This window comes from Malania oleifera, chromosome 8 (genome assembly GCF_029873635.1).
Source record: "Malania oleifera isolate guangnan ecotype guangnan chromosome 8, ASM2987363v1, whole genome shotgun sequence".
Taxonomy (NCBI): domain Eukaryota; kingdom Viridiplantae; phylum Streptophyta; class Magnoliopsida; order Santalales; family Ximeniaceae; genus Malania; species Malania oleifera.
The window spans coordinates 2,200,956-2,215,556 of NC_080424.1; the positions used below are offsets into that span (position 1 = coordinate 2,200,956).

The following is a 14,601-nucleotide window of genomic DNA, read 5'->3' on the forward strand; positions in this document are numbered from 1 at the left end:
TTTTGGGGTCATCCCCTTCCCCTTACAAACTCTAATTTCTTTGAGAACTTCTGGACCACTAGCAGCCGCCACTACAGCGCTCACCATTTGGAAACCTCCACAGTTCCTGCATTACCACTTGCCCTTTTCTGTCTCTGAACAACCGGATAGGACCTCCTTCCAGGTCCGACGGTCATGGTTCCCTGAACAGTGAGCCACAACTTTGCTCATCTTCTCCAAAACCAAATTTTCCCACAACCCTTGCAAAAACCTCTGCGAACCCTCCCCTTCTTGACCTCAAGGAATGAAAATTGCATAACCCTTACCATTTGATCACAAAATCCAACTCCATAAAATTGCCCCTCTGATTTGCTTTAATTTCTGCTCAAATCTTTACCTTGCTGAACTTCCTGTAACAAGTGCTCTGTTCCGACTTCGACAAGCAAGGACATGCACTCCAATACCCATCTAGCAACCAACACAGGAATTCTAATCCATTGGCTGCATTTCTAGGCTTTTTTCCTTGAAGCGAACTTTACTGCCTACCCCAACCTTTTCCAGTTGCAGATCAAAAGAATTTCTTTTGATCTGAATTGATTTGTGGAAGTTCACTTCCATACCTATTTATGATCACACCATCTAGACAAATGAGAAAGGAGAAAGAGAGTGAAGCTGGTTTAGCAAAAGCGAGTGCAAGCGTGAGAGTCACCATTTTTGGTGGGAGTTAAATATGATGAGGAGCATAATGGGTGGCTTTTTGTGGGGAGCAGATTTTGAGGTGGGGGGTTTTCGAAACTTATTAGAAACTGTGGAAAGACTTCTCTCTTTCATTGCTTTTGATTTTGGAGAAGCAACTGGTCTCTATTGAGTGGAGTGAAACTATTATTCATTGTCTTTCCATTGTCGGATGGCTAAATAGCTTTCGGCCTACATGTTCTCTCTTTTTGATGAGGCATTGTTATGGTCACTTACTGGTGAATCTTTTGTTGTTATGGTAGAGAGGTTATGGGAGAAGTAGGGAAGGGATGGTTTTATGGAGATATTCTTGTGTTCTTTTTTTGGACTTTGTGTATTTAAAGGAATGCTAGGATTTTTGATCTGCCTCACATTAATTATGTGATAGAATTGTTTTCCTTGCTTCCTTTTGGGCTCATTCTTTGGGGTTCTTCTGAGGAGTTTTGTTGTCTGTTCATCAAAGGGATTTTGGTTTTTGGGGGGGGGGGGGGGGGGTGGGGGAGGGTTTATCTTAACTGTTTGTTTTTGTTTTTTGTCTTTAGGAGGATGTTTTCTTATTCTTCATGCTTTGTAATTTTCTTTCTTTTCTGTTAATGAAGCTTTTTCTATAAAAAATAAAAATAAAAAACAAAGATATTGGTTCCTAGCCCCAGTCCTCTGAACTCCTTTCTCACCCTCTCCTGCGATTATTTTTATAGTGCGCGTGGTAGTAATGGAAAAGTGGATGTAAGAGAGTTGACACAGTGGCTCAACCATGTAACTTCTGTTCGTGTTGCATAGCCCAGCTGTTCTGTGAAATGGCTTTCCACTCTTTCTACGAAAAAAAAGTTGTGAAGATTGATTATGGCTGCATCTATTATCATGCGACACCTGATTTATAAATATTAACATTGATTGGTCTCCTAGTGCTATGCTTGCAGCTTCTTATGTTACCCTCTCTTATTGAAGTCTTGATACTTGAATGAATTTCAGGATCCAGTGACGAAGCAACAACGTGGAATTGGATTTGTTACGTATGAAAATTCAGGTCGTTCTGTTCCAATTTTGAAGCATTTATTGTATAGATATGGTTTTTCTCAAACAATTTTCTCCATTTGATTGGCCTTTTAATTATGTTCCTTATCAAGCTCAAAATTTTAACTGAAAAAATGCTTTGTTTAACTGATCTTAACATCAATTAAAATTTGAGCAGCAAAATAAATGAATAAATAAATTTCAGTAGTCAGTGGTGGATGCAGTAATTCTTCTTGAGGACCAAAACATGTGCATCCGAATTTATTCTTCAAAATTTCTTTATGCTACAATATCAGCAATATACTATAATATAAATTATATACATCGAAATACTAATTTAAACTAGGATTCCAAAATTTTATTGTATGTAAATTTGGACCAAGTTGGCATGATTGCCTATAAAAACAAGCATTGATCTCTTCAAATAGATTTAGATTTAATATAGAACCCAGTCTTTCACAGGCTTAAATGTGGGTAGGTTATTCAACATAGAATTTCTCAAGGGACAATACTTATTACTAACTAAACAGGGCTGCAAAATAGGGTGATATTAAATGAAATTTCAATTGACCAAAAAGGTGAAATTTAATAAATTTCAATTGATGAAAAGGACTTTTTATAATGAGGGGACCACCGTCTATGTGAGACAGCCTGGTTCAGTGGCATAAACACTTTCCTGACTGCCCCTGCAGACAGTCCTCCCATTGCTTCAAAGACCATACTTAATCTTGAAAACCTCCCGCACCCATTTCCTCACTAGGGAAATATTTTAGACACCAAATTCTCAATACCCATACTCCCTTTTGACTTATGTTGTGTGACTACAGCCCAGCTATGAGATCCCTCTTATTATGACCTGTACCAATCCATTAGAAACCTCTTTGTGACACTGAGAGGATCCTAAAAAGGGGCAAAAAATAAATGGAAATGCTTGAAAGAAAGGCACTAATAAGCATAATGCATCCCCAAGGAAATGTAAGCCTTCTTCCACCCCATCAATATCTTGGGTCTTGGCTGCACTCCACCATAGGATCTCAAAAGGAACTTGTAACACCCCGAACCCTTAAACTCGGTCCGGTGCGTTATACCTGATATAATCCTGATAATCCATAATTCACAATATACATACGCAGCGGAAAACATAAACATAATTTCCATATAACATATACCATAATACCGTAATACTAGAGTTTTCTATTTTCTATCTATAAATCCATAAAAACCAACCATCACCTGCATTTCCATAAATATATACATCTCGAGAACATTTCAGTATTTTCACAACCATTCTTACTCAACAGCCATAAAACATAAAGACATAAAACGTAAACATATACATCCCCAAAATATACTCAACATATACCCTTTATCTTATAGTCCTCAAAAATGCTAAAATACCCTCGAGCTCCTAAGCCCGACCTCGAGGATGTCCTGAAAAAGAAACATTCATATTCGGGTGGGACACATCTCAGTAAGGGAAGAAATATACATATTAAAACAGCGTGTGACCAACATGAGGTAAATAAATATCATTTTAATTACATTTGCAAACCATCTCTTAACATTGAAATTGTTTTCTGAACCTAAACAATCACATGCAAATATTTAACCCACGAGATTACCCAAGGATAGGGGTGATTACCCGCTCATACAAGTAGCACCCTCCGCTTTGATACTTAGGCAATTCTGAGGTCACAACTAAAGCATACTAGGGCACTCACCTTACTCAGTAAGCCTTCAAGTGTTAACTTGATCTCGTACTCATGCATTCAACAATAGTTTACCGGCAAAGGCCCTAAGGATAGGGAAATCTACTCGCCCATACAAATAGGTTCCCTTTGCCCTAGTACGTTATGCAGCTACTGCCACATTTGAAGTTACTAGTGCACTCACCTTTCTCTGCAAGCTCTTAGGCAAAAAGCTTGCCTCGTCCAATCGTAACATGTTCTACATACAGAGATACTTCTAATATCATAATACTTTATTCCTTTCTGTCATTATTCATTCATACACATCTGTTCATGTTTATAGCTTTAAACATTGCATTTCATTTCACTTTAAGTGACTCTTTTCCATCTGTATCGTTCACATTTGTCATTTCATTCCATGGTCATTTTATTGCATAACATTTTCATTCCATTCTTTCGTACTACAGCTGCTCTTTAGCCATCATTTGTTAGTCCACATAGAAATGCGCGAGAATCTGCTAACATGGCTGTCTTTCAGCTGTCTTACATTTACATGGTTGCATTTAACATACACAGGCAACATTGTTCATATCATATTTTATTCTCAATACTTTACTTGCTTAGCTTGCATCTCATACATTTAATATATATATTTGTACAGAATCTCATGCCACACAATTTGACAGTAATTTCATACATATTCCTGTAAAATAAGCCAATCCACATTTAACATTTATATGCTGAAAATACATTTCATTTCTTACATAATTCCTTAGAAGTTACTTTTCACTTTCATCCGTTTACTTTCATATATACATAACTATATAGGCATTCCTAGGCTCAGAAAACATGGTTTCACATGTTTGGCATTTGAAACCCACATAAAACATATATACATAAATAATACGTAATTTATTTTTAATTCATGAACACCTGATTTAATACATAAATTTCCCCCTTACCTGACTTTCGAACTACGCTGATAGGATCCCCAAACTGATACCCATAGCGTTCACTTGGACCCTGAATCCAAAAATCCTAATTTAATTAAATAAATTCCAATTAACTTAGATCTTAAGAAAAATATTTACTACTTCCTAGGCTCCAAATAACAACATTCGTTAAGGAAATCCCATAACAACTCACTTACCCTGATTTTGGGATGTTTCCCAAGCCTCTCAAATCAACGATCAGCTCCTACAACCTTATAGAGAACGATCCTACGAACCTTGTGGTGGTTCCAGATCGTCAAACCGGGTCAAATCCGGCACGAAATCGAAGAAGGTTCGTAAATTTCACGCTGAAAATGAAGAAAACTCTTTTTATAAGCAGGGCTTCGTCGATGAGACACGTGGGTTCGTCAACGAGGCACTGTAGAGACTTCGTCGATGAGAAGTTACCTTCGTCGCCAAGATTCAGAGTTTCAAAATATACTCTCTCGGAATTCCTTCGTCGACGAGGAACTAGATTCGTCGACGAGCTTTAGAAGGACACTCGTCGACGAGGACATGACATTCTTCGACGAGACCTGCTGTTCCTTCTAAAAATCCTTCCTTTTCCCTTATTATCCATTAATCCATTCCATTTATTATATTTTCTAATTATTTTAATTTCCGGGTCATTATAGAACTAATCTAGGATTACCCCCAAAAGAAAGACCAAAATATGTTGAAGGGTGTGGACAAAACTGAACAGCCTGCTAAGAATTAACTCCTATCTCATATTTAGTCTTGCTAAGCCACTCTTATTCGTCAAATTTTTAAGCCTGAAACTTCCTCAAAAAATTTTAATGAAGCGATATCCTCCCTAGTACCTTCAAATTTGATTTTTTTATGGTTAATCACCTTACTGTTAGTTGGCTGTTAATAAAGTCTCATTTTTAAGAGTTAAAATTCCTATTAAGACAATTGTACCCTTATGTAATAATTTTTCCTGATTTAAACTTCAAGCTTTTTCATTTTAAAAAATTCAACAACTTTAAAATACAATTTTTACCTTATATAGTATATTTTGCTCTATAAATTCTTTTGGATTGAAATATAAAAAATTGGAATTCAAAAACTGGATATCATGACGAATTCATTATAGGAAGAGCATATTGCCATTCTAATTTTTTTTTTTTGACAAATTTTGAAGATTGAATTAAGAAATTTTTTAAGGATATAGTTGTTTTTTTAAGGATTTAGCCAAGAAAAAATTGCTTTATTAACAGTCAACTAATGTAATGGTAAAAGGGTCCTCACAAAAGGGATTAAATCTGAAAGGAGGATGTAATTTGTCAAAACCACAGTGAGCTAAGTGCTTAAATACAGAAATCTCAGGATTTTACTCTTTATCGTAATTTTTTTGGCTTCTCACAATGTCTCCTGATGTGTTTGCAGACTCCGTTGACCAGCTTATGTCAGAAACCCATGAACTTAAAGGTTCTACAATTGCTGTGGACCGAGCAACGCCGAAGGTGCACTCTTTGTCTAATTGTGGCTGCTATCATATATCTGTATTGGAGAGGGAGAGAGTAGCTTTGTGTTCTGTAGTTCTTTGATATTGATATTATACATATATACCCTGTGGCAATTTTTTTTGTTTTTTGATAACAAAGAAATTTTTATTAAAAGGGAAAGAATTTATGAGGAGCTAGAATAAGAAATCTCCCTGAAAAAATCTTATTCAAACCAGAATTAAAAAAATCTAAAACAGCAAGAATCAAGCCAACCAGTTCCTCCAGTCTCTATTTAAATCCTGAAAACTAGCTTCCCTAAAAATTCCGAACCTGACAGACCATAAAGAAGCCAAAAACTGAATCTTTTCCCATTCCAATGATGAATTTATTTTCTTCCCAGAAAAAACCCGTGCGTTACGTTCCAACCATAAACCCCATAATGCTGCAAACTAGCTACACTTCCACAGAGCTGCCCTATCCTTCTTCCAAAACCAGCGGATGATCTGACTAACAGATCTTCCACTGAATAGGGGCAAACCCAACTCTCTTCTATAATACCAATCAGTTTGTTCCATATCCTCCATTCAAAATCACGATGTAAAAAGAGATGGAAGCTGTTTCAGAATTCCTATAACAGAGCTTGCAAACATCTGGAGATAGAGCCTTCAAAAGTCTCTTAATCTGCAACAAGTTATTGGTATTAATTTTGTTAAGTACAGCCAATCAAGCAAATGCTTTTATCTTTGGGGGAACTTTAACCTTCCAAATAATAGGATAAAGAGGAAAATGAGAGTTTGAATAGGTGAAGAATTCATAGAATGATTTGCAAGTGAACACCCCACGATTGATCGAGACACCAAGAACGAACATCCCTTCTCAAAGATTCGTTGCAATTGTTCAATATGGATGACAAAGATAGGTTGCAGTTGTTTTTGGTCCTTTCTGAAAACAACAAAGAACTAAAAGCTAAAAGATGTTTGGTAATGGAGTTTATAAATCCTTAATGAGATGGAAAAAGGGGGAAAAAATCATCCAATGGAAGCAGAAATGATTCATTTTTCCTACAATTGTCTTTGCCTCATATTATGACCATTGCATTTGCCTTATTACTGTTACCACTACCATATAGCCCACTTACAACTATGCATCATCAGTGTAGATGCTACTGGCGTTGATGATAATACCTTCCTGGTTGATATTGCACTGTGATACAAATTAATTTGGCCTCCACAATCACCGTGTCTTGTGACTGTTGTTTGACTGCAGACACATTTATTGCCTTTACATCTCAGGCCTTGCTTTGCCATTACCACTGCTTTTTTCACAATCAGATTGATCAGCATCACCACAGATTGTTTCTGTAATAACTGCTGCTATTTGTTGCCAGTACATTGTTTTTGTTTATATTATATGTTTTTAAATTGGACAAATACATGAAAATTGCCTTTCAACTCTTGCTTTACAGCGAACAGAAAAAGAAACTATTAAAAACAAAATGATTTGCTTTCCATTATTATATTTCCTGAATTATGTGGTGTTAAAACTTTCCAAATTTTTACGCTATATTTCTGTAATTTCATGCAGGGGGTTTTTAAAGGATTTAGATTTTCAAGACAGTCTTTTAAGATGCCACATGCTCCTCAAGCTTCAAACACAGTTGCTTATAATAACACAGATTGCTGTACAAAAATTGAAAGAAGTGATAATCAAGCCAACTTGTTGCCCCATGTCAATTCTGCCCCAGAGAGTGCTTGTGCACGATTTGTTTCTGCAGGAGATGCCAGTTCTGTCATGGCTCATAGTGGACAAACTGTAGATGTCACTCCAGCAAAGTTGGAGAAAAGGTTATTTATTGGTCGTGTACCTCCTGAAGCAACTGCTGAAGATCTCCAAGCATATTTTAGCCAGTTTGGTTGGGTTCTTGATGTTTATCTGCCAAAGGTAGAGATTTTTAGAAGGAAATTTGTATTAGATTGTAAGACTTTTATTTTGTATATTTTTTCTTCTTATACAACCCCCCCTGGGGGCGTGCGTGCACATTTAATTTCTATTTGAACTACTGCATTTGTCTTACAGCTAACCATTTTCATCTTTTTTCCTTCATCTTCCTGTGTGCAGGATGTGAGGAAAATATGTCATAGAGGCTTTGGATTTGTCACTTTTGCTGATGAAGCATCAGCTGCTCGTGTTGGCCGACTTAGGCATTTCTTACATGGTCGAGAGGTGCCTTGCCGTGTTTTGTGCTTCAAATGGCTGATATGTGGTTTGGATGCGTATGTGCTTGTGCATGCCATACATGTGCACACATTTCATTAAGTTCATTTACGAGTACTAATTGCATTCTGCTGAATGTGGGGAAATTTCAAAAAGAAAAATCAAAATGATGGAAACTTAGATTATTAAAACTTCATATATAAGTGGTTAAAATTTTCATCATTGGACATTAAACAGCTTATCTTTGTTTTTTGTTTTTATGTTTTTTTTTTTTTTGGTTTTGTTTGACTGTTTTTTAGATCAGTGAAGTGGTTCAAGTATCATTTAGGGGCACCAAAGGGGCACACATGCTAAACATAAGCTCAAGCATACAGAAAGTGTGAAAGTTATAGCCATATATCTTTTATTATCCGGATAGGCACTTCTTCTCCTTCAAATATTCTATCTTCCGTGAACAATCTGTAAGAAATTAAATTAGAGTTAATGATTTTCTACCGCTCAGCTTGATCACTATTGTTATGAGATTATTGCCAAGGTCCTCATGGATTGGCTTAGGGAGGTGATGGGGATAACTATTTCTTGCTGTGAATCATCTTTTGTTGGTGGAAAGCTTATTTTGGATGCTGTCCTTGTGCTTAATGAGATTGGTTAGGAGCAAGAAGAAAGGTTTAGTTTTTCAGCTTGATTCTGAGTAAGCTTATGATAGGGCAACAACAACAACAATAACAAAACCAAGCTTTAAGCAACAACAAAACCAAGCCTTAAGTCCTACTAAAGTCGGCTATATGAATCATTTTCCACTAATTTATGCGATCATGGACCATTTCTTTTGACAAATTTAGGGCTATTAAATCCTTATTCACTATCTCATTCCAAGTTATTTTAGGCCTACCTCTACCTCTTTTACCATCCCCCACAATAACTAACTCGCTCTTCCTTACTGGTGCACTATGTGACCTACATTGCAAGTGCCCAAACCATCTGAGTCGTTCCTCCCTTATCTTATCTTCTATAGGAACTACACCTAACTTATCGCAAATCTATTCATTCTTTAATTTATCATTTAGTGTTATACCACTCATCCATCTAAGCATTCTCATCTTGGCAACTTTTACATTTTGGATATTTTGTTTTTCGTTGCCCAACATTCTAATCCATATAGCATTGTTGATCTTATAGCCGTTCTATAAATCTTCCCTTTTAATTTTAAGGGTATTCTACGATCACAAAACACACTTGAGGTACTTCTCCTTTTTACCCAACCTGCTTTAACTCTATGCATCACATCATTTTCAATTTCTCCTTCAGCTTGCATAATAGATCCAAGGCATCGAAATCGACAAGTGCTATTTATTTCTTCTTCATCAAGTTTAACTTTGTCTCCAATATTTCTCCGACCATTACTGAAATTACATTTCATATATTCTGTCTTATTTCTATTTATCCTAAAGCCTCTAGATTCCAAAGTTTCTCTCCATAATTCTAACTTAGCCTCTACTCCACCCCTAGTTTCATAAATCAATACACAATATCATCTGCAAACACAACATACACCATGACATCTCATTTTGAATGTTCTTAGTCAATTGGTCCATCACTAAATCAAAAAAATAAGGGCTCAAAGCTGATCCTTGATGTACACCTATGGTGATTGGAAATTCTCTAGTTTCTCCATCTATAGTCCTTACACTAGTCATTACTCTGTCGTACATATCCTTCATGATATCAATATACCTACCACATACCCCTTTTTTTTTTTTTTTTTTTTATGTTTTTTTGTTTTTTCTAAAACCCTTCATAGAACTTCTTTAGGTACCCTATCATATGATTTCTCTAAGTCAATAAATACTATAAGCAAGACCCTCTTCTTTTCCCTTAACTTTTCCATTAATCTTCTTAAAAGATATATAACTTTTGTGGTAGATCTCCCAGGCATAAAACCAAATTGATTTTCCGAGACCTTTTCTAGCTTTAATCTTTCTTCAACTATCCTTTCACACAATTTCATCGTATGATTCATGAGTTTAATTTCACGATAGTTATTACAATTTTGAATATCTTCTTTATTTTTGTATATAGGTATTAAAGTACTTTTCCTCCATTCATCTAGCATTTTCTTAGTTTTTATAAGTGTGTTAAATAAATTAGTTAACCAAATAATTTTGTTATCACCTAAATATTTCTAAACTTCAATTGGGATGTTATCCGGTCCTATACCTTTTTCATTTTTCATCTTTTTAGTGCAAACTTAACTTCATCAACTCTAATTTTGCGAATAAATCTCATATTTTGAGTCTTTTCCTCATTTGTCAATTTTAAGTTTAAGCTTTCTATTTGGTTTTTATTAAATAACTTACTATAGTGACTTCACCATCTATCTTTTTTGTCTTCGTCCTTAACCAAGACAATATCATCCTCATTTTTTATACATTTAACATTTCCTATGCCCTTATTCTTCCTTTCTCTAGCTTTAGCAAGTTTAAATATATCTCTTTCTCCTTCTTTTGTATCTAATCTATTATACAAACTATTAAATGATCTATGTTTAGCTTCAATAACGGCCTTTTTCGCATCTTTTCTCACTTCCTAATACTTTTCAAAGTTATCCATGTTTCTACATTTTTGCCACGTTTGATACCAAATTCTTTTTGTTTTTACGGCCTTTTTGACATCTTTACCCACCACCAACTTTCTTTGTTATTTGTGAATCTTCCCCTTGATTCACCTAAAATCACTTTTGCTATCTCTTTAATATAGCTAGCTAATCTACTCCAAAGAGAATTTGTATCTATCCCATCCTCTATAGTCCAACCCCCATATTTGATCATTTTATCTTTAAATTTTATTATATTTTCTCCCTTTAGGTTCCACCACCTAGTTTTCTTACACTGATGTATTTTATCATTTTTCTTTCATTTTTTAATACATATATCTAACACTAAGACTCTATGTTGTGTGGCTAGACTTTCACTTGGAATAACTTTACAATCCTTGCATGATAAACGATCTACCCTCCTAATTAAAAAAAAATCTATTTGACTTCTTTTTTGTCCACTTATAAAGGTTTTTAAGTGTTCTTACCTCTTCTTAAAGCAAGTATTCATTATAATAAATCATATGACATAGCGAAGTTTAAGATCATCTCCCCAGGCTCATTTTTGTCTCCATATCCATATCCTTTATCTATCCTCTCATAATTTTTATCATCCTTTCCAACATGTCCATTCAGATCTCCTCCTATGAATATTTTCTCAGTCCCTGGTATGCCTTGTATAATGCTATTAATATCTTCCCAAAATTGTCTCTTAAAATTTTCTGCTAAACCTACTTGAGGAGCATAAGCACTAATGATATTTATTATCTCTTGGCCTAATACCATCTTGATTTTTATAATTCTATCCCCTACTTTGTTTACTTCAACAATGCTATCTTTAAGTTTTTGCCTACAATAATTCTTACTCCATTCTTATGTTTTTCTTTTCCAGTGTACCAAAGTTTAAATCCTAATTTATTAATTTCTCTAGCTTTCTCCCCCACCCACTTAGTTTTTTGAAGTCAAATTATATTAATTTTTCTTCTAATCATTGTGTCCGAAATTTTTGTGCTTTTACCCCGTGGGTGTCCCTATATTCCAAGTTACTAATCTAATCCTAGTTTCCTGAACTAACTTCTTTACTTGTCCACATCCAAAATGATGCAGGAATCCTCGCATATTTGACACCGTACTTGAGCGCCAACACAGTGCGTCGCTTCGAGGCGATGACCTAGCTCGCCTTCCCCCACTTTTCGCTACACCCAGATGATGCTAGTGCAATATGTTGCTCGTAGGGGAAACCCGAACAAATATTCGGTAAGGATTCATATCATAGTGATCTGACACATTTTATGCTGGCTGTCAGCTACCTAACACAACCCTCCTCGTTTACCCAGGCTTGGGACCAGCTGTATGTAAAAAAAATTAGGACATTAAATGCATCACAGGCAGAGTTTGGCTTATGATATGGCAAGTTGGAATTTTTTGGGTGATGTAAGATGAGTGCTCTTGTCTCTCGATCGAGAGGATGGATTAGGGGCTGGCTTCAATTGTGTTCTATCTCTTTTTTTCCTCGATTTTTTTTTTTTTTTGGGGGGGGGGGGGGGGGGGGGGGGAACAAGAGACACTCACGTCATTGAGATTTGGCGTGCCGTGTGAAGATGCGGATCTTTTTTTAGGTTTGAAGATTCTACATACCTCCCCATACATTGTTCAGCATCTAGAAAATTGGAGAACAACAAGAAGAAATTCATATGGGCGAGGTAGAGTAAAGGATCCCAAATAACATTTGGTGGGATGGGGAGTGGTGAAACAAGCGTCTTGTCAAATGGCACTAGAGATTAGGAGTTCAATTGATTTCAGAAAGTTATTGGGTGAATGACTTAGGAGATTTGGGGTGAAGGATCAACTGTGGGGGGAAGTTGCTGGTGACAAGTTTGAAATGGAGCATAATGGGTTGATCACTAAGGAGCCTAGAAGAGCAGATGGGCAGGAAGGTTAAACCCATAAGAAAAGGATGTAGTGTTTGTTTGACCAGGTCTGTTATGAGACTGGGAATTGAAACTCCCTGGCAGGGTTGGTGTGGTGAGGCTCCTCTTAAAAGGAAGTTTCTACATCTTTTTAATCTGGTCAGCGACAGAAACTTTGGTCAGTTCCTGTTGTCTTAATTTAGCTGGAAGGATTGTGTGGAATGTAAATTTTCTTAGGAGAGCTGAAGATTTGGAATAGTAGAGTTTGCTGATTTTTTTTGATAGCTTGTGTGCCACCCAAATCATCCAAGCTTCGGCAGATGGTCTGGGGTGGAAGAGCAGAAAGAGTGAAAACTTTTAGGTCATATCATTCTAGTGGATCATAAGCAGTGGGAAGCATGAGTGTTGAAAGTGGTTTCTCTTGGAAAGCTATTCGGAATACTAAATTTACTAATGCTCTCCCCAAAATTATTTTTTCCACATGGGTAGCAGTGCAGGAGAGGATTTTTGGCTTTGGATGATATTCAAAAAAGGGGTATTACAGTGGTAAATCCATGTTTTTTGCTTAAAGAGCAGGCCGAGACAACTTTTCATATCCTCTCTATTTTAGTTAGACCAAAAATCTCTGGGATTATGTAGCAGGTATGACAGGGATTGATTCCTTTTGTTTTGCCAATAAAGAAATATAAAAAATAAAACAAAAGACGAGGGAATGCAATTCTAGGAGATTAAAGATTCCCCTTTTGACATCAGCAACCTTTAAGCAATTACTTCCTTTGTTTTTGTTAAAGTTTATGTGCATTCTCGGGCCACTAAGTTTTTTGGTCATTTGGTAATTGGACATGTTATGAGTGTGCGTTTCGTGCAATGGGCCTAAGTCACAGAAAGGGCTACCTGAAGTTGAGTGAGAGCCATCTTGAGAGGAGAAAAGGGCTACTTGTAGCAAAGTGAGAGTTGTCTCAAGAGGAGAAGAGGGCTACCATGGTTTTAAATCGCGGTAGCGGGAAGCGTAACGTAACGGTAATGGGTGTAACGGGAAGCAGGAGTAGTGAATGTTACATAATGGGAAGCGGGTGTAATGACTGAATTTTTTTCAAGCACACACAACCTTGTGCATATTAGCATACTTGCTGCATGTTTTAAGCTCTTAACCTTTAGAAAGAGTTTTAATATATTTTGGATCCTTTAGTTCGACTAAGTTATTTGGTAAGGGCAATAAGTTTACATTTGTTTTAAACTACCATTGATAGAAAAATTACGTGTGTGTGCGTCTTTATACTTCTCATTGTTCTTATCTGTGATAAATTCTTATGTGTGCTAAATTAATTAATAAAATAAAATACATTATATAGTCCATTAATCTATTAAACACATAAGACATGCGAATAATACAAATATAAAATAACTAGAAAAGAAGAAGGTTGAAGTTGAAAAATATAGAACATAAATATCAAATTACTAATATCATCAAAATAAAATATTATGCTAACAAGTTAGTATTTTCAAATTGTTAATTAATGCATTTCTTGTGAGTATTTTTAAGAAATAGTAAATTTTGTATCATGATAATCCTCATTATAATCTTTTCCCCCTCTCGCCACATGGTATATTGAGAATGATTTATGAAAGAGAGGGAAAAAGTGAGAATACAAAGCTAAAAATAAAATAAATTTTTTGGCATAAAAGTCCTGTAGCGGTTACGTAACGGCCATAGCGGCCTTTACGTAATAGTCGCGGTCCATAACGACTACTATAGTCGTGATTTTTCTTCCCACCGATTTCGCGATGCGTAACGGTATCGGTAACCCAAAAAACTGTTACGTAACGCCACGACCGTTATTTAAAACCGTGAGGGCTACCTATTGCCAGAGTGAGAGTTTCCATAGGAAATGCCTGCTTATAGGCCTGATTAAAATTACTAGGATTTGACATTGTTGGGCCAATGTTGATAGAATGCAGTCAATTGGAGAGAAGCTACTACGGACAGCGGTTGTGGAGCATGGTGGTTTGTTACGTACCAATGCCCCC

At 36.0% G+C, this 14,601-nt stretch overlaps 1 protein-coding gene across 5 annotated transcripts in view; it reads left to right on the forward strand.

Annotated features, from left to right (window-relative positions):
* Positions 1-14,601, forward strand: part of LOC131162385 (uncharacterized) — a 66,822-nt gene that overhangs the window by 26,614 nt on the left and 25,607 nt on the right. For all 5 annotated transcript variants that reach the window (XM_058118816.1, XM_058118817.1, XM_058118814.1 and 2 more), the window contains exons 8-11: positions 1,687-1,741; positions 5,798-5,874; positions 7,441-7,797; positions 7,975-8,079. In XM_058118816.1, the coding sequence (XP_057974799.1) occupies positions 1,687-1,741; positions 5,798-5,874; positions 7,441-7,797; positions 7,975-8,079 (594 nt within the window). The remainder of the gene's footprint in view (positions 1-1,686; positions 1,742-5,797; positions 5,875-7,440; positions 7,798-7,974; positions 8,080-14,601) is intronic.